At 33.1% G+C, this 18,450-nt stretch overlaps 4 protein-coding genes across 4 annotated transcripts; 2 read left to right on the forward strand and 2 right to left on the reverse strand.

The window, feature by feature from the left end:
* Positions 1 to 15: 15 nt before the first annotated feature.
* On the reverse strand, positions 16 to 2,436 carry qpct (peptidase M28E domain containing-protein; the record flags this gene model as incomplete). The annotated part of the gene is made up of 6 exons (XM_020580228.1): positions 16 to 497; positions 612 to 874; positions 1,290 to 1,358; positions 1,462 to 1,744; positions 1,835 to 1,934; positions 2,014 to 2,436. The coding sequence occupies 6 exons, from the start codon at positions 2,434 to 2,436 to the stop codon at positions 16 to 18; spliced, it is 1,620 nt and encodes a 539-aa protein (XP_020428815.1).
* Positions 2,437 to 3,110: 674 nt separating this feature from the next.
* On the forward strand, positions 3,111 to 6,003 carry PPL_09434 (putative ATPase; the record flags this gene model as incomplete). The annotated part of the gene is made up of 4 exons (XM_020580229.1): positions 3,111 to 4,332; positions 4,419 to 4,576; positions 4,686 to 4,992; positions 5,081 to 6,003. The coding sequence occupies 4 exons, from the start codon at positions 3,111 to 3,113 to the stop codon at positions 6,001 to 6,003; spliced, it is 2,610 nt and encodes an 869-aa protein (XP_020428816.1).
* Positions 6,004 to 9,397: 3,394 nt separating this feature from the next.
* Positions 9,398 to 11,407, forward strand: PPL_09435 (WD40 repeat domain-containing protein; the record flags this gene model as incomplete). The annotated part of the gene is made up of 4 exons (XM_020580230.1): positions 9,398 to 10,621; positions 10,710 to 10,741; positions 10,903 to 11,102; positions 11,403 to 11,407. The coding sequence occupies 4 exons, from the start codon at positions 9,398 to 9,400 to the stop codon at positions 11,405 to 11,407; spliced, it is 1,461 nt and encodes a 486-aa protein (XP_020428817.1).
* A 641-nt stretch (positions 11,408 to 12,048) lies between these two features.
* PPL_09436 (TPR repeat-containing protein) lies at positions 12,049 to 17,831 on the reverse strand (the record flags this gene model as incomplete). The annotated part of the gene is made up of 4 exons (XM_020580231.1): positions 12,049 to 12,078; positions 12,765 to 17,155; positions 17,230 to 17,560; positions 17,709 to 17,831. 4 exons carry the CDS (start codon positions 17,829 to 17,831, stop codon positions 12,049 to 12,051), a joined length of 4,875 nt encoding a protein of 1,624 aa, XP_020428818.1.
* Positions 17,832 to 18,450: the final 619 nt, after the last annotated feature.

The raw sequence follows: 18,450 nt of genomic DNA on the forward strand, positions 1-18,450 counted from the left end.
AATAAATTTTTAATGTTAACTATATGATGTATTATTATTACTATTTCTTAAATTATTAGTTGATGTTGTTGTTGTGGTTGTTGTTGTTGTCGATGTAGTATTGTATAATTGTGATGATTGTGAAGATGATGATGGTTGTTGTTGTGATGACTGTGATGTTGATGATACAGATTGTTCGATTTGAGAGATCTTTTGTAGATGATTCAGACCTGAACATATGGTAGGTCGTATCCTATTGATTTCCATCATCGTTATATTGTTGATACGTAAAGGATCGACACTTTGCACTGGTTTCAATGCTTCGATGATAGTATCCGACAGTTTGTTCTGTCTTCTATTAATGATGTCTTCAATTAAACCTCTGATACCATTGGCATTCGGTGTGTCATCGGATGCAACCGACAACAACAAAGTTGCAATCTCTATATAATAAGGTGGCATCGATTCAAAGCTTGTTTCAACATTATTCTCTGCTTCATATTTATCTGTTAATCTCTCTATGAAACAATACAATCACAATTGACAAAGTTAGTATATGAAGACTTGCGCAAATGAAGAAGAAGAAGAAGAAGTAAAGTGTTAACACTTTGCTGACTTTATTGCTGACTTACCTAATGATAACCATTGTGGGAATTGTATTTTACATTTCTTTTTCTTCTTTAGAGTGATTGCTAACCAAAGAGGAACGTTAACTGGAAGTGCAGGAACGAACGGACCGTATGTTCCCGATAGGAAGTGCAGCTCCTCCATTCTAAAGTTTGGTACGATGGTGATCGATTCATCTTCTGCCAAGAACTCTATTTGAAATGGTGTGAATGGCTGTTGAAAATCATCTTTAATATTATTGCTATTTCTTAACATCTTTCTTTCACTGCTATATTATAAAAAAAAAAGGTAGATAAATAAATAATATTATTGTTGTGATCATCACCATCAGATTTGCAATCAACCAAATCAAATTACCACTAAATTTAGTCTTCGCGCCAAAATTTTGAAAAAAAAAAGTTGATATTACATTTTAGAATATCTATATTATTTTTTTATTTATTTCTAATTCTAATTTGATAAATAAGATAGAATAAATATTTTAAATATTTTAGTTAAATCTTCAACTGTTGTTTCATCGACAAATAAATGATCGTCGCACGCTTTATGCCAACAACTTGGGAATGGTACAGTAATTAAATGCAAAATAGGCAGTTTATATTTATGAAATGGTACATCTATTATATTTTTAAAATTTTGTTGAATTAATATTTAATATAATTAGATAACTATGTAATATATACATACGATCATCTTGAATTTCACCTGGTAAAAATTGACCTGTAAAATATTTATTTGGTCTATAACTTATCCTATTATTATTATTTGTTTTTTATTCAATTTCAAATTAGTTAGTTATTTAATCAAGTATTGATTTTGTCTTTTTTTAATAAATAAATATATATTTATATTTACATTCTTTTTGATGATAGTTTTGATTCGATATCCATCATCTTCTTAAAGAGTGGTGCAGTAGGTGGGTGCGCTGAGCTAAATGTTGGATCGGGTCCACCAATGAGATCCAACAACATAAATAACTCAATAGTGTCATAAAATGGTTTCGATTCACCTGTATTTTCATTAACCAATGTTTGATTTGCGAATTTCTTTGCCAGATGTCTTGATCCATAGAGTGAATCGGTTTCAGTCCAATCGATAAATGCTTCTTCACCATCAAAGAAAATCAATTTCAATCTCTCTATAAAATATAAATTAAAAAAACAAAACATTAATCTATCTATCTATCTATCTTCTTGCCATTCCAATTTTAAATCATTATATTTCATACTTGGTGAACCATTCATCAATACATGTTCCATTGATTTTGCAATTTCAATAATCATTGCAATGCTAACAGCAGAGTCGACAGTTGCCAAGAATTTAAATTCCTGAAATATATTATTGGTTTTTTTACAAATAATTAGTTATAAAGTAAATGATATTGAATGGTTTCTACATAATAAATACTTTGAAATATTTTGAATCATAGTGAGCTGCCAATATCAGAGTTGGAGCCAATGGGTCATCCAATGGGTACTTTGAGGTAACGATGATGTTATTGAACTCTTTCTGTCCGAATGGTGTCTTGTCTGTGAAGGTATCGAATTCAACATCCCAATGTTGTTCGGTGTCGAATTGCGATACGATGTATTTTGCAACTTTTTTGATCTCTTCTGAACCAGAGTGTCTCTCTACCGCCAGATTCTTTAGATGCTTATCGAGTCTCGCGTGATTGGTAGCCTCTGTATATTTCTTCATCAGCGAATACTTCACAAGTGAAAAGTTAGGTGATTTAATAACATTGTTTGATCCGTTGTCGCTCTTTGCACTACTAACGATCGCTGATACAATCAATAATATTAAAAAAGAAATACAAATTTTAATATTCATTGTTTTTTTTAATTAAAATGAACATTGGACCAATTAATCTGCAGAATTGATTAAAAAATATTAATTTTTTTTCACAATCTTTTTTGCAATTTGGTTTTATGTTATGAAGTTCTTTCATAACTTAGTGTCCACAAAAGACAAAAAAGATACATTATCAACGGACTAATATTTTATAGAGTTTATGTAAAAAATCTTTCGGGATTTAAAATTAAAACTACCATTAATATTATTTTACTCAGTTCATATATGTAAATATTATCTTTATAAAAATATTATTAATATCTACTTTCATTCGAATGAAATGACACGTCCTCTAAATCTCAACAATCTATTTATCAATTCATACACATCAGCTCCACTATTGCTTCGAAGACTTGCAGACCATCATTTTCTCTTCTTTAATGAAATCCAATATTTTTTCTACTATCATACATGAATCACAAATTAGAAATATATATGGACATTATATTTTATTCTCAAAGTGGAATCGTTCACAATAATAATAATAAAAATAAAAACAAACAATTTTATAGCTATAATGATTATCTCATAAAAAAATATAAAATAAGTAAAGATTGATCAATTAATCGTTTTTTTATTAGAATCTCTGAAAAAAAAAAAAGAATTGAAGATCTCTTTGTTTTTTGCTATTTCATTATCTATATTAATTGAATATGCAAAAGTTACAATGGTTAAATGTTAGAGTTAGACAACTACAACACTCATTTATAGACATCAATAGAGAGAAACAATTCATTCAAAAACATTCGAATCTATTATATAATTTACAATATCATTTATATGTTACTCCTGAAATATCTATACATTTACAATTATTAAAAGATAATCAACAACAACAACAACTAAAACAACAAAAACAAAAACAAAATAATAATGATAATGATAATGATAATTTTAATTTAGATAATTCAATATTGTTTATATTAAAAAACAATATTGATAATAATAATAAAGATGATAATCATCAAATACTATGTATATCAGATGTAATTGTTGAACCAAAGTTGATAGATTTAAATATATCATCGAGTTATTCCTATTTAGATAGCAATAAGAGTAGTACGACAAGCAGTAGTAGTTCAATATGGTTAGCAAAGGATTTAATGACAAAACTATCATTGGAGAATGATAAGTGCATCATGATTGCACCAATCAAGAGAGAATGGATCAAAACAACCGATACAGTCTATCTATCAAATCCAATCTCTTTAATCAACGATAATATTAAACTATCATCGATGTTAATGAAACAAAACTTTAAAGAACTGGTTAGAAGTAATTTAAAACTTGGTTTATCACCAAATACAATCATTAGAATAAATAGCAATAATAATAATAACAATAACAATAGTAATAATAATGAAATAGTTAATTTAATGTTATCAAATGGCTCAATATATCAATTTAATTATCATATTAATATAGAATCAAAAACAACAACAACAACAAACACACAGAGATCATCAAATGATGATTTACATTTACTTGATAATTGGAGAATCATTACCAATAATACCAAGCTAATATATATAGATAGTAATAATAATAATAATAGAATAAAGAGTGATAAAGACGATGAATTTGAATCGTATGATAATCAAAGAAAGAAAATAAGAACATTATATAGTATCTATTTCAATGAGAAATCAGCTAAACAATATGAAAAGTATGGATTGGAGAAACCTAGATCATTGTTGTTATATGGACCTGCTTCATCTGGAAAGAGAACACTCGCAAGAGCATTGGCACATGAACTCGGTGAACAGATCGATGATATCGTAACACTAACATCCAATGACATAATTAAATACAATACAAAATCAAGAGGACTACAACAGAGATTCAATCAAACAAAACAACTTTCAAATTCAATATGTAGGTTTAACATCATTAACATCTAACTATCTAGAATCAATTATTTGATAACTAACTAAATAACATTTTAAATATTAATATTATAGTTTTAATAGAACATATCGAAGAATTGTTTCCAAATTTACAACAAGATGAAGATAGTGATACTATTACTACCACCAATTCTGAACAAGCCTTAGAAACAACATTCATCAATATTCTACAGGATATTAAGAATAATTCAAAGAAGAATAAAGTATTCATTGTAAGTAATTATAATTATGATAATGAATGATGATTTTTGTTGTTGTTGTTTTGAATTGAGCAGCAACTAATTAACACAAACAAATAAAATTATTATTAAATTTGAATAGGTTGGTATTACAAGCAATATAAAGAGATTAGATGTTATGATTAGATCACTTTTCGATGATGAAATCAAATTCGAACCACCAACTTCACAAAAGAGACTAGAGATATTTAAATACTATTTGGGTCAACAAATTGGTGCTAATCACTCTCATTCCAACCTAGAGGTACTAAGAGATATTAATGATGATTGTAGTGGTCTTGTCGGTGGTGATATACAACTACTCTGTAGAGAAGCAATTATAAATTCCCTAAAAAGATTAAATAATAACAACAACAATAACAATAACAATATAAATAGTATTGAAGATAGTAAGTAGAATACACATAGAGAAATAATAATGCATTTAAAAGCTTTATTCTAACTTGTTTTTATTTATGTTTTTACTTTTTTTGTTAGTTAAATTTATAAGAGATGATTTCATTGGTAGCGTTATTCAACACAAGAAATTGGTGGATGCAAGTAGTATGTCGAAATTGGTGCCGTCGATGCCAAAAGTAAGTTGGTCGGATATCGGTGGTTTGGAGCAGGTGAAACAGTCGTTGATGGAGATGGTCGTCTGGGACTACCAGCATGGCGATGCGCTGCGTGCGCTTGGTGTGAAGACACCGCGTGGCGTGCTGCTCTACGGTCCGCCTGGCACCGGCAAGACGCTGCTCTCCAAGGCGGTGGCGTTTGAAGCACGCGCCAATTTCATTGCGGTGAACATCAGCGAGGTGATCCACGGAGAGATCGGAGAGTCTGAGAAGACGATCGCAGAGATCTTCCGGGTGGCACGTGCTACGGCGCCGTCGATCATCTTTATCGACGAGATTCAATCGATCTTTGGTCAGAAGGAAGCGGTTGGACAACACGGAAAGAATGTGATATCGCAGATCTTGGTTGAGCTGGATCAGCTCGCCGAAGATGTCGACAATGCTGGCAAGCGCGTCATGGTGTTGGCAGCGACCAATCTACCACAGGCGATTGACCAATCGTTTATGCAGCCCGGACGGTTTGACCGTGCACTGTACGTCGGGCCACCCGAAGCAGAGGAACGTGCGCACATTCTCACCAACCTTGCCAAGCAGCTAAAGTTGGCGGACGACGTCGATTTACAAGAGCTGGCACGTATCACCACAAACTTTACTGGATCGGACTTGAATGGATTACTCAAGAAATCTGCACTCTACGCAATCGAGAGAGATATCAACGCACAATCAATCACCATGAATGACATTTCAAAAGTATTCTGGGAGACAACACCAACCATTACACACTCACAAATTGAAATGTTTAAAGAATGGGAACAATCAAGGAAGAAACAACAACAGCAACAATAAAAAGATTATAATATTTTATTAATTATTATAGATATGAAAACAATCCAATCAATATTTATAAAAGACAATTAAATTTGAAATCTCCCTCTCTTTTTTTTTGTAAATGTAATTGCTAAAGGAACAACCAACTAACCAAGCAATTTGATTGTCACTTTTCAAAAATAAGAAAAGAGAATGTAAGATATCTATCCCAATAATTAAAATTTAGCTGGTTGTAAATTAATATGATTAAAAAAACACCAGTCCTACCACATCTAGTAGGGAGTGTAAAGATGAGCAGTCAGAATCATTTTTTTGGCACAAGTTTATTAATCCATTGGAATAAGTTTTTTTGGTTTGTCTTATTTTGATTTGTGGTGTTTGGATGATGAGCATTTGCGTTGTGTGGAATGTTGAAAACAACGATTTCACCAAAAGATTATTCAAGGATGAATGAACAATCAATCAATCAGTCAAATCACTTACCAAATCTGAAAATGTTGAAAACAAAACAAAAAACTAAAACTAAAACAAAAAAGATAATTTGTTTTTACATCCCCATAATCAGATATAAAGATGATTATTAAAATAACCAATAAATATGGTCCTTTTTTAAAAAAAAAACTGTTTTTCTATTTTTTTTTTTGTTTTTTGATTTTTTTTTTTTTTAACGAAGTGTTATGTTTGTTTTCAAGAAACCGTTACAAAAAAATTAATGAACTCAAATTTTAAAAAAATTGATCATCAACAAAAAACAAAAAAAAAAAAAAACCTCAATAAATTATAATGACCTTATTCCCGCCACAATTTTTAAAACACAATTGAGAGCACACAAACACACAATCACAAACAAACACACACATAAAACACACAACCAAATCCTTTTTTCTTCTTCACTCACAAATTAAATAATCTCTTTTTTTTTTTATATTAATTATTAGTTTTATAGTTAGTTATTATTATTTTTTATCTATTATAATAAAATAACTCTATTAAAAAAAAATTAAAAAAAAAAAATTAATTTTTAATCAACAAAGAAGTCAAATAATAAAAAGTAGAGAATAATTAATTCAAATTATAATAGCTACTACTAGAAAGATCGATTGTATCATTGAATTTAAATAGAAATAAACAATTTATTTTTATTATTATTATTTGATCATACAAATCAATCAAGAATTCAATTCAGTCAACAACATCTTCACCAAAACACACAATAATCAATCATACACCCCAGAATTAAATTTATTATACATATTTTGGTAGATTCTATAACAAGTAACACCAACAACAACCAAGATATTACAGCAGTGGTAGCGATAAAATAGTTCATTAGAGTGAACAGCAACAACAAACAGTAAAACAACACAGCGAAGTAACAGTAGCAGTAACAAAAGGTACATTATCAACACTACGAAAACAAAAGAAAGAATCCAATCATTATGTTCATTGTCACCGTCACCCACACTTTAAGCTAAACCAAAAACAGTTATCAACTAAAACAAAACATATTGGCAGTATCAAAATGATTACTGTTACTGTAAACAAAAAAAAAAAACTATAAATCTGTTAATACAATATATATATATATATATATATATGTATTTCTCACACACACACACACACACACCACCTTTGCAAATAGAGAAATTATCACTAAATAACTAGTAAACATAGCCAATATATTGATTGATTCACTTCTCATCTTGTGAGATGTAACCATCTGGTCCTTATATATACATATTCAAATTAATAATATTTGTCGAATTGGTGGTCAATCAAACACACACACACAAAAACAAACACATAGAGATAACTATAAATATTATCCTAATAAGTTCATTTTTTACTGAACAACAACAAAAATACCTATTATCATAGAGAGCTGTTACATCTCTCTCATCTTTTCATTCATTTTTTTTTTTGTGTTTTTATGATAACCACAACAACAGTTATCAATACCAATACCAATACTATTACTACACACACACACACACACACAGAACACGATGATCAATAAATGGAAAGTGTATATTTGTAAAAGAGTGGGGTGTTGTGGTACGACACTTCGAGGACGATGATCATCAAACTTTGTTTTTTTTTTTTTTTACCATATTTAAATAATCTATATACACTATCTGAGTCAATTGCTCATGTTTGTTGTTATTGTTATTGTTTTTTTCTCATCGTGTCTCTGACCACAATATATTAGGAGTATCTAGTAACAACAAATATTGTAGTATCCTATCGGAACATATACAAAATTTGTTATCTTTAAATACAACCCGACAAACAACCACCCCACCCCATGACAACACCAACATCAACAACAATATTTATCTTTAAATACAACAAAACTCTTTTTCTTTTTCTTTGTATTGCTTTGTTTGTTTTTTAATTTGGTTTGGTTATGTTGTTACTGTTGTTGTTAAACTACATATATATTTGAATTTGAATTTAAATTTAAATTTTATGATTTCAATATACGGTTGGGATTGGTTTGGTTGTTTGATTGATATCCAATAGGAGTTACTACTATTACAAAAAAAAAAAAAAAAAAAAAAGTAATAAATATTATTTACTACTATCATAATAATATGCCCATCACGCACACACACAACAAATACCCACAACTACTCCTCCAACAAGCATGTGATTTCACTGCCATCAATCATTTTCATCAATCAACACAACCAAACAACAAATGAGTTGTTAAAATATTATTATTTATTTTATTGATTATTTTTTATTGTTCAACAACAGAAATACAGGAATAGAGTTCACTATATTGACAATTTCCAAGTTTTCCCGCCTCATTTCATTTTTCTCTAAAAAAAAAAAAAACAGTTGTTTAAGAAGTGTAGTTATAACTTGTTTCTTAAAATTAATTAATTCTACAAATAGGTTGTCTTAACAACCATCTCTCTTACTCTCCCACTTTCACACTCAACACAACATAAGAAAAAAAACAAACAAAAAACAATAGTTCACATCAACAACATCATAATTATCATCGTATCAATAATTAACAATCAACAGTAGTTTGTTTGTTTGTATGTTTTTTTTTAAGACTTCACTAATAATATTATTTTTATTAATATCAATTTTAATAATAGATTTTTTTAAACATCCGTCAGTCAGTTCATTTCAGTCAGTCAAACAATCTTCAACAACAACAACAACAACAAAACCATCATTTATAAAATCAAAAAGGAGATTAGTTAATTCATTTTTATTTTTCCTCCACATAACAACCAAAGTTTTTTTTTATATAATATTAGTTAACATATATATTTTATTTAATTATTATATTCATCAACTTCACCCACCCAACACTACTATCTGTACATAATCAACTTATATACTATTTATTTATTTATTGTACTTTTCTCCACTTTGTTATATATTTTCAAAAATGTTTCACTCACAATATGAATCAAGACTAAGAAGTCCATCTAGAGGTTCACCCTCAAAGTCTATAAATTGGAACCAGGATCAACCTCCTCTGGGTGTACCCAATTTCGAAAGAGTAATAGATTTAGATTCAAAACAACAAATCAACAACAGCAGTAGTAGTAGTGATACCAACAGTAGTAATTTCAATAATAATAATAATAATAATAACAACAATAATAATAGTTTTGAATCAAAGAATTATAAAAACATAATTAATAATAGCAACAATAATAATAATAACAATAGTTTAAATATAAGTTTCAATGAAAGTACATCATCATATAAGAATAACAAATCACCAATTAAAAATAGTAAATCACCTATCAAATTAAATAATAACAGTAGTAGTAATTATGGGGATAGATTTATTTCGATTCCATTCACAACAGAGTCTCTTGATAAATTTTCGGTTTTGGATGTCAATCCAATTCATTCACCTTCACTCAACTCTAATGCATCGAGTTCGTCATCGTCATTTGACAAGCAAGAGAACCACTTGGCATACAACCTCATTTTGAAGAACGAGATTCTTGGCAACCATTCCATTCTGGAATACAACAATCCACAGTCTATACAATTTTCCAACCAAAACGATCCACTTTCCACCACACCTACCACTAATACGACGACCACATCCAATAATCCAACGACCACAGTCACCAACAACAGTAATAACACCAACACCGCCACATCAAACATTTCCAACCAACAATTTTCACAAACTTTTTCATCGTCAACCTTTTCACAATTGTCTTTGCTTGAAGGTGCTGAGGACATTATCGACAGCTACTCCACCAGCAGGAACATACTCCAATACACTCTGCCAAAGAAAAAGTCCAAAGATTTCACTGATTCACCGTATAGTCTATCGCCTCTTTCTGACAACTCACAAAAACTACTATCGTCACCACGAAAGCCACAAAGAAAGATTTCAAAGATGCCATTCAAAGTGCTGGATGCACCTGCAATCCTCGATGATTTCTATCTTAACCTGATTGACTGGAGCTCACAAAACATTGTGGCAGTTGCACTCGAGTCAAGTGTCTATCTGTGGAATGCCGCCACCAGCAAGGTGTCAAAGCTCTGTGACTACCAGAACGGTGTTGTCACCTCGGTCAGTTGGATACAGCGTGGATCGCACTTGGCAATCGGTGGCGACGATGGTCTCGTCCAGATTTGGGATGTAAATAAATCAAAGAAAATTCGGCAGCTTCAAGGTCACACTGCCCGAGTCAACTCACTCGCCTGGAACAATCATATTCTCTCCTCAGGAAGCAAAGACAAAACCATTCTGCACCATGATGTACGTGACAGCGCTCATTTTACTGCCAAGCTGCTAGGGCACCGCAATGAAGTGTGTGGCTTGAAGTGGTCTCCGGACGGACAGCATCTGGCGAGTGGCGGCAACGACAATCTGCTAGCGGTGTGGGACTCCTCGTCTACCAAACCACTCTATCAATTCAGATCTCACAATGCAGCAATCAAAGCGATCGCCTGGAGTCCGCATCAACGCGGACTGCTAGCATCTGGTGGAGGTACTCAAGACAAGTGCATTCGTTTCTGGAATACATTCACTGGAACACCGCTGCAGGCAATAGATACCGGTTCTCAAGTGTGTAACCTGGCTTGGTCAAAGAACGTCAATGAATTGGTGTCAACTCACGGTTACTCACAAAACCAAATCACACTGTGGAGTTACCCCTCAATGAAACAAGTAACAACACTGACCGGTCACACCTCTCGTGTACTGTATCTAGCTATCTCGCCCGACGGTCAAAACATTGTTACTGGTGCTGGTGATCAAACACTGCGACTCTGGAACGTGTTTCCCAACTCTAAAGAAACCAATTTGTACTCACCTCGCAGTCTAGAGAATCTCTATAATAAGAGTGAATTAGATATACGTTAAGAAAATAACCATAGCTTGTTCAATACAAATCATAATAATAATAATATATATCTAGTTTAAAATAATAAAATATATTAACTATATAATATATATAATCTATATTTCTTTTTTTTTTTTTTTTTTTGTTCTCACTCTTATCTTTCTATCTATGTTTTAAATTACATTATGAAAATGACAACAATGACAAACAGAATAAACAACTGAACAACAACATCAAAAACGTCAATAAACAAAACCAATTAATATTGTATTGACCGATTGTAGTTGTTGCTTTATATATATTAATTGAAATAGTTGTTTAATCTGTTTGTTAAAATTAAACATTATTAAATGCATAATGCAATTATTGAAAATAAGAAGAGAGATTGAAAGTAGAAAAGAGAAATATAAGATATATATAAGTTTTAATTGTTAGTAAATAGTATAATATATATGTACAGACCATGAATATTACTATAAATATAAATATAAATCTATATAAATAAAAAAAATAACAATGATTTTAATGAAAATCATGAGAAACAAAATGTAAAAAGAATGATTAAAACATAAAAAAATGTGTTTTTTTTTTTTTTTTTTGCTGAAACCGAGGTAATGTTGAATTGATTTGCTTTAGTTTGTGTCTGTTCACAATTATATAATATTAGAGTTTACATTATACTTGCCATATTTGATTCAATTTCTTTGATTAACTAAATATTTCAAAGTTGTTTTGTTGTTGAACAACTAACCTAAAATAAATAAAATATATTACAATTATTAATAATTAAAAATTTAAAAATAAAAAAAATAAAATAAAGTTTGGTGATTTATTATTTGTTTAATTTTATATTCTTCAAACATCAACTCAAACTGTCTAAACCATTGTTGTTTGTTTGTGATTATAATAAAAAATGAAATAAAAACAAAAACAAAAACAACAAATTTAAATACAGATTCTTAAGAGTAATAAAACTAACTCTTCCCTCTCTGCCACCACTAATTAAATGGTTTGTGTTTATCTGATGGTGCTTCAACTCATTGAGTTGGTGGTGAATTTTGGTATCAATATTATGTGATACCCATTATGTATCATTTGCTTTTTTGTTTTGTTGTTTTTTTTTTTTTGAATAAAATAATTCAAACCAATTTTGGTATATTATAATGGGAGAGAAACAGAAACCCAGATTTTTAATTAAACTAACTCTTAGCTACTTACCAGATACACTGTATATCTGAATTTAATGTACATTCTCATTACTAATCAACAAAACAAAACAAAACAAAAAACAAACAAAACAAAAAAACAGATTTAGTTTAGTCGTATACAAAAAATATTTTATTTAATATTATTTCAAAACAGTAAAAATAAAATGTACATAATGTTTGTTGATTATTTGATTATTGTGACTTATGCAAATAGTTCATTGAGATCTACCTTCTTTGATTTCATATTGAACAACTTATTGTTGAAAGCATTTGGTTTGGCATTCTGTTTCTCACCAAGCATTGCTTGTACTGCGCCAGAGGCACCGGATCTGTCTTGTACATTAGCAGCCTTACGTAGATTCTGTTGATTGTATTGAGCAACCATGTCACTGAATGCGCATTCTGGTTGTTTTTGAGGTGGTGGTTGCTTTGAACGCAACTGTTGTTGTTGTTGCTGCAAGACATTGGCTGAAAGTTTCTTTTTGGTTGGTTGTTGATGTGGTTGATATGATGCAAGGTATCCACCATATCCTTGTTGTTGTTGCTGTTGTTGCTGTTGCTGTTGTGGTTGCATTTGTTGTTGTTGTTGTTGCATTTGTTGTAATTGTTGAAGTTGCATTTGTTGTTGTTGTACTTGTGGTGGTTGCATTTGATGTTGTTGTAATTGTTGAAGTTGTTGCACTTGTTGTTGTTGAAGTTGTTGTGGATAAGCTGGTGTTGGTTGTGGAAGGTATCCAACCGGTTGAACGATTGTTGGTAATCCAGATCTCATTACATTGCCAATAGAAAGATCGTTGGCATAGTGATGGTTTGCTTTGTAGTTGGCGGGTGGTGGAGGTGGTGGTGGTGGAATATATCCAGGTGGGTGTTGTGGTTTGGTTTGGACAGCTTGTGGTACTGGTGCTGGAGCGGGTGTTGGAGGTGGATTTGATACAAGGAATTTTGGAAGTGGTGGAGGAGGTGGTGGTTTGACAATCTTGGGAGCGGTGACATCCTTGATGATGGCGACAATCTGTTGCACCATCTTGTGGTTGACACCATACTCCTTCTCTCTGATTCCACGTGCTTCGTTCAACACCTGGACAGCCTGCTCCTTCTTCTCCATCGATTGGTAGACGATACCAAGACGCACCAAGATGGCAGCGACCTGCGAGTGAGTTGGTCCGTAGATCTTTCTGCAGATGGCAAGAGCACGAAGTGCGCACTCCTCGGACATCTTGTAGTTCTCTTGCATTTCGTAGAGAGAAATCATGTGTCTGAGAATTTGGGCGACACGAGAATGCTCCAATCCCAAACGTCCTTCGTAGATCTTCAACGCCATCTTGAAACAAGATTCGGCATCGCTGTATTGATCCTTTTCAATGTACAAACTACCAAGACGTGTAATGATTCTGGCATAGGCGACGTCCATGTCACCGAGTTTCAACTCGATGATTTCCAATGCCTTGATAAAGTAGTCTTCAGCGATGTTGAGGTGACGTGCTTCCTCAACAAAGTGTACACTACCCAGACTGTAAGCAATGTCAGAGAGTAGCAATGGATATTGTTCGGAACGTGGCTCCACAATTCTCATGGCTTCGTTCAACATCTGTTTGGCCTCGGCATGTAGATTTCTAGTGCAGGCGAGTGAACCGAGTAAGTTGAGTGTGGCAGCCACCTCAATGTCTTCGGCACCACGCTCTTTGGTGTAGATAGAGAGAGCCTGACGGAACTTGGCATCTGCCATATCGTGGTTGCATTTGGTGTGATACATACGACCCATGGAACGATCGACTTTGGCAGCTTCAATCATTTGTGAATTGGTTACATAGAGATCACGTGCCTTCAAGTAGAGAGCCTCTGCACCTTCATATTGTGATATCTCCTCAAGGAAACTGGCAACGTTATACAAAACATCGGAAATAACCAATCCAGATGCCTGTGGGAATGAACGGGCGATCAACCATTTATACTCCTTGGTGGCGTTGTATGGAATTGGATCGTTACGCTCAGCAGCATTCTTTGGTGGTTTGAACTGCTTCTCGAGGTTGTTCCACAAGTTGATAAGATCACTGCGATGTCTTGGAGCATAGAGCTTATCAAACATGTATAGATTAGTGAGACAAGCACGTAGTTCTTCCCAGTTCTCAGAGTGGAGCAACTGGAATGGCAGCTCCTCAACCTTTCTCTCGTTCAAATCAGTTGATTCCAAGAACATCTGAGCAATATCCGCGTGAATTTCAATCTTAATCTTGTCGGTTGTGATATATTTCTTTTCGACGGCTGCAGCAATGTCGTCGTTGAGGAACGACAATAGACCAGATGAAGAAGAGATATAGGCTTCCATCAAAACCAACAATGAATTCCATTCGAGAGGATCGATTCCTTTCTTGTTGAGGAGAGCAGTGAGTAGCTCAATCTCAATACCTCTACGTCCTCCCCAAATATAACGGAGGAAGTCACGAACCAAACCTTTACCTTTGACATCGTAGTCGGTTTCAATACGATCCAAAATAATCTCATAGAGTTCGGCGGTGTTTCTTGCCTTTAGTAGTCGGAGAATACGTTCATTCAAACGTTCGTGGTCACCAAACACACAGATGTCGTCCAATAGCAACTGGAGGAAACGTGGATTCGATGCAGAGTTGGAATTAGCAATGAGCAGCTCTTGTTGGTCCGATAGCTTCTTGGCGAAACGATTGAGGTAGAGACGAACCATTGCTTTTCTTTCGGCTTCTGGAAGTGGAGTGATATGCAAGAATGAAACTCCACGCTTCTTCATTACCTCAACTGGACGACTGGTGGTTGTCGATGAAATGATAAACTTGGCGTTGTTTGGCAGGTTTCTTGGGAACCAAATCATATCGGCAGAGTTATCACGTGTGTCCAACTTGTTGAGACCGTCCAATACAATCACCAAACGACGTGCAGACATCGATGGATGTGTCATTACAAATGAAATGAACTGGCTAAACTCTTGAGTGATCTTTTCCGAAGTGGAGTTGGCATCTGGAATATCTGGGATCCACGAGCTGCTGGTGTCCTTGAATAGCGAAGACGATGCTTCCTTTGAGGAGCTGGCAGTCTCCTTCTCCAACATAGCTTTAATCTCAATCATGATTCTAATGAGTGAACCAGAGTGTTTGGAAGACGATGGTGTCGCACCGATCCAGTGAGTGGCAATAATATCCTCGGGATGTTGATCTTTGTGTTGTTTCACCCAGTTACAAAGGAGAGCACTCTTTCCGGAACCTACATCACCGTGTACCATGAGGACGTTACTCTTGTTACTGGTGAGGAATGTATCGATCGACATAAAGTTGGCTTCGTTCTTGATGTAGTTCTTACAGAGATTCTTTGAGAACACTGCATGGAGGAAACGCTCCTTGTCATCCGGAGCAAGTTCGTGTCCGGCTGGGAACTTCTTATCGATATACTTTTCGAGATCTTCGTAGAGCACATCGGCCAAGTTAGTTGGACGTCTGTACTCTGCCACACGAATACCATTGGCTCCAGAGAGTTTGTTGAGTTCCAATTTCAACTTGTCTAACTTCTCTTTGGAACGCGGTCCCTCTGATACAAAGTTGTTTCTCTCCTTTTGTGATACCTCTTCGATGTAGTATGGATCACGGAAGTAGAAGAGCGACTGTTGACAACTTGGAACGTGTCCAGAGAGAACTGCACGATACTCAATCTCAGTCATCGAGCAATCACGCAGTTTGTTTACCCATGGGTATTCAGAGGCAGCCTTGTCGAGGGTTGCGGTCAACAGTTGTTGAGTGCGCGGGTCTGCACGCTCCTGAGACGACCAGCCGTAACGCTCTCCATAGAGACCGACCAACAAATTGCACTTGGACATCTCACGCAAACACATCGACAATCCGATCTGTGCTTGCTCAGTGACACCCCAACGCAAATCGACATAGCTAATAATGATATCACGCTCAATACAGATCTTTCTAATCTTTGGAATGACGACCTTAACGATTTGGTCACGATCCAAGTTCATGTCTTTGAATGGCGAGGAGATGAATATTCTAATTTCACGACCTTCAAACTCGTCCGACGAACCGGCGGCACCGTGCTGGTCAGCCTTATCGTCGGATGACGACACCGATGAATCCTCATCGTCCGACTCAAACTCAATCTCCATATTCGAACCGTCGCTAAAGCCAGAGAGTGAGATAGCGCGCGACTTGTCGACCGATGAGGTGGCAGTGGCAGCAGCACCGCTCTCGGGCATCAAGAACAACTGTTGTTGCTTCTCTTCACTGAGTGTAGCGAATCGTTTTAAGAGTAGAGATTCTACGTTTTGAATGTTATGGATGGCACGCTTGATGTTTGCAAGCTGTGACTTGACAATGACAGCTTCTTGTTCGCTTGGACTCGGCACCTTGTAGATGACAGCGTCATAAAACATAAAGGTGACTGGATATCCAAAGGAACGACCGTCATTCGATGCAGAAACTGGTACATTACCTGGAGCACATACAATTCCAGGTGGCACTGTAACTAATATCGCTGAATTCGAATGGAATTCATAGTTGGTTGCAAAGATCGATCCAAACTTTACACGAAACTGTGGATTAGGTGCGAAACCAACTCCAAAAACTGTTACTTGATATCCTCCAATATTATTGCCTATAGGTAATAAATAATTAATTATTAATATTTAAACAATATGTTTAATAATGTCTTTTGATTTGATTACATACCACTTGGAGGAACTAAAAGTGTTACAACGGGATCAGCTTCAACTTGATCTAAAAGTAAACTACTTGGTACAAGTTGTGTTGTGTTGTTATTGTTGCTAGATGTATGTAATTTCGAGGTTGAAGCACTTGATAGACTCAATGAATTATTACTTGTTGTGAGTGTAGTGTTATTGCTACCGCCGCTTGGCAATGGAGGTGAACTAACCTCTCCACCAGAGATTCTAAATGCAATGAAATTTGAATTTATAATCGGTATATTATTTGCAGTTGCAATTGTCAATGGATATTTATTTGCACTGATAGACTCACCAGATGCAATTACATAATCGACCTAAAAAAAAAAAAAAAAAAATTAATTAAGATGATTGTATAAGTGTAAAAAAAAAAATAAAAAAAATAAAAAAAAATTGAAAAAAAAAATTAGTCGATTCGATCATCCATCAAATAACTATAAATAAATCAGTTGGTTGGTACAATACATTTTTAGAGAATCTTTTGGCAATGGTAGCACCATGTTTCTCGAGATACTCTTTGAAAGTCGACTTTTGATCACTGTTTATATCATTTAAATAAAATGTCTTTAATTTAAATGATATTTTCATAGTTTTGTTTTGTTGTTATGCGTATGTAAAAATTATTTATATATTTATATTTAAATTTAAATTATGTGTACAAAGAAGAAGAGAATATATAAAAAAAATACAATAGTATAGTAGTTACAAAAAAAATAATAATCTTCAAAAAAATATATTTGAAAGATTTATAGAAGCAAAAATAAAACTACTTTAAATAGCTTTAAAAAGGTTTTGTGATCATTTTTAAATTAAATTAAAAGATATTTAATTAAATAATTTTCAATAAAATTTAGAGGTGTTTTTTGAAAAATCAATAACAGTAAAATTCGATGAATTTGAGAGAAAAACAACATTTTTTTCTTTTTTTTGTTTTTTTTTTGTTTTTAAAATCATTTTGAGAACTTGAATCTTTCATTGATTTGATTTAACAATGATTCTTTAAAATTTCTATTTATTTATTTAATATCATTTGAATATTTGCTTTTAAATTTATATTTTCAATTAAAATTAATTTAACTTTTGATCATCACCATTTTATTAATTTCGGTATAAATAACATAAATTAAACCAAAAAAAAAAATAAAAAATAAAAACTGGTGACCTGATTGAATAGGTATGATCATTTCATCATCTACTTATGGTATTA

The sequence above is a fragment of the Heterostelium album genome, assembly GCF_000004825.1.
Source record: "Heterostelium album PN500 unplaced genomic scaffold PPL_scaffold11, whole genome shotgun sequence".
In the NCBI taxonomy this organism is placed as follows: Eukaryota; Evosea; class Eumycetozoa; order Acytosteliales; family Acytosteliaceae; genus Heterostelium; species Heterostelium album.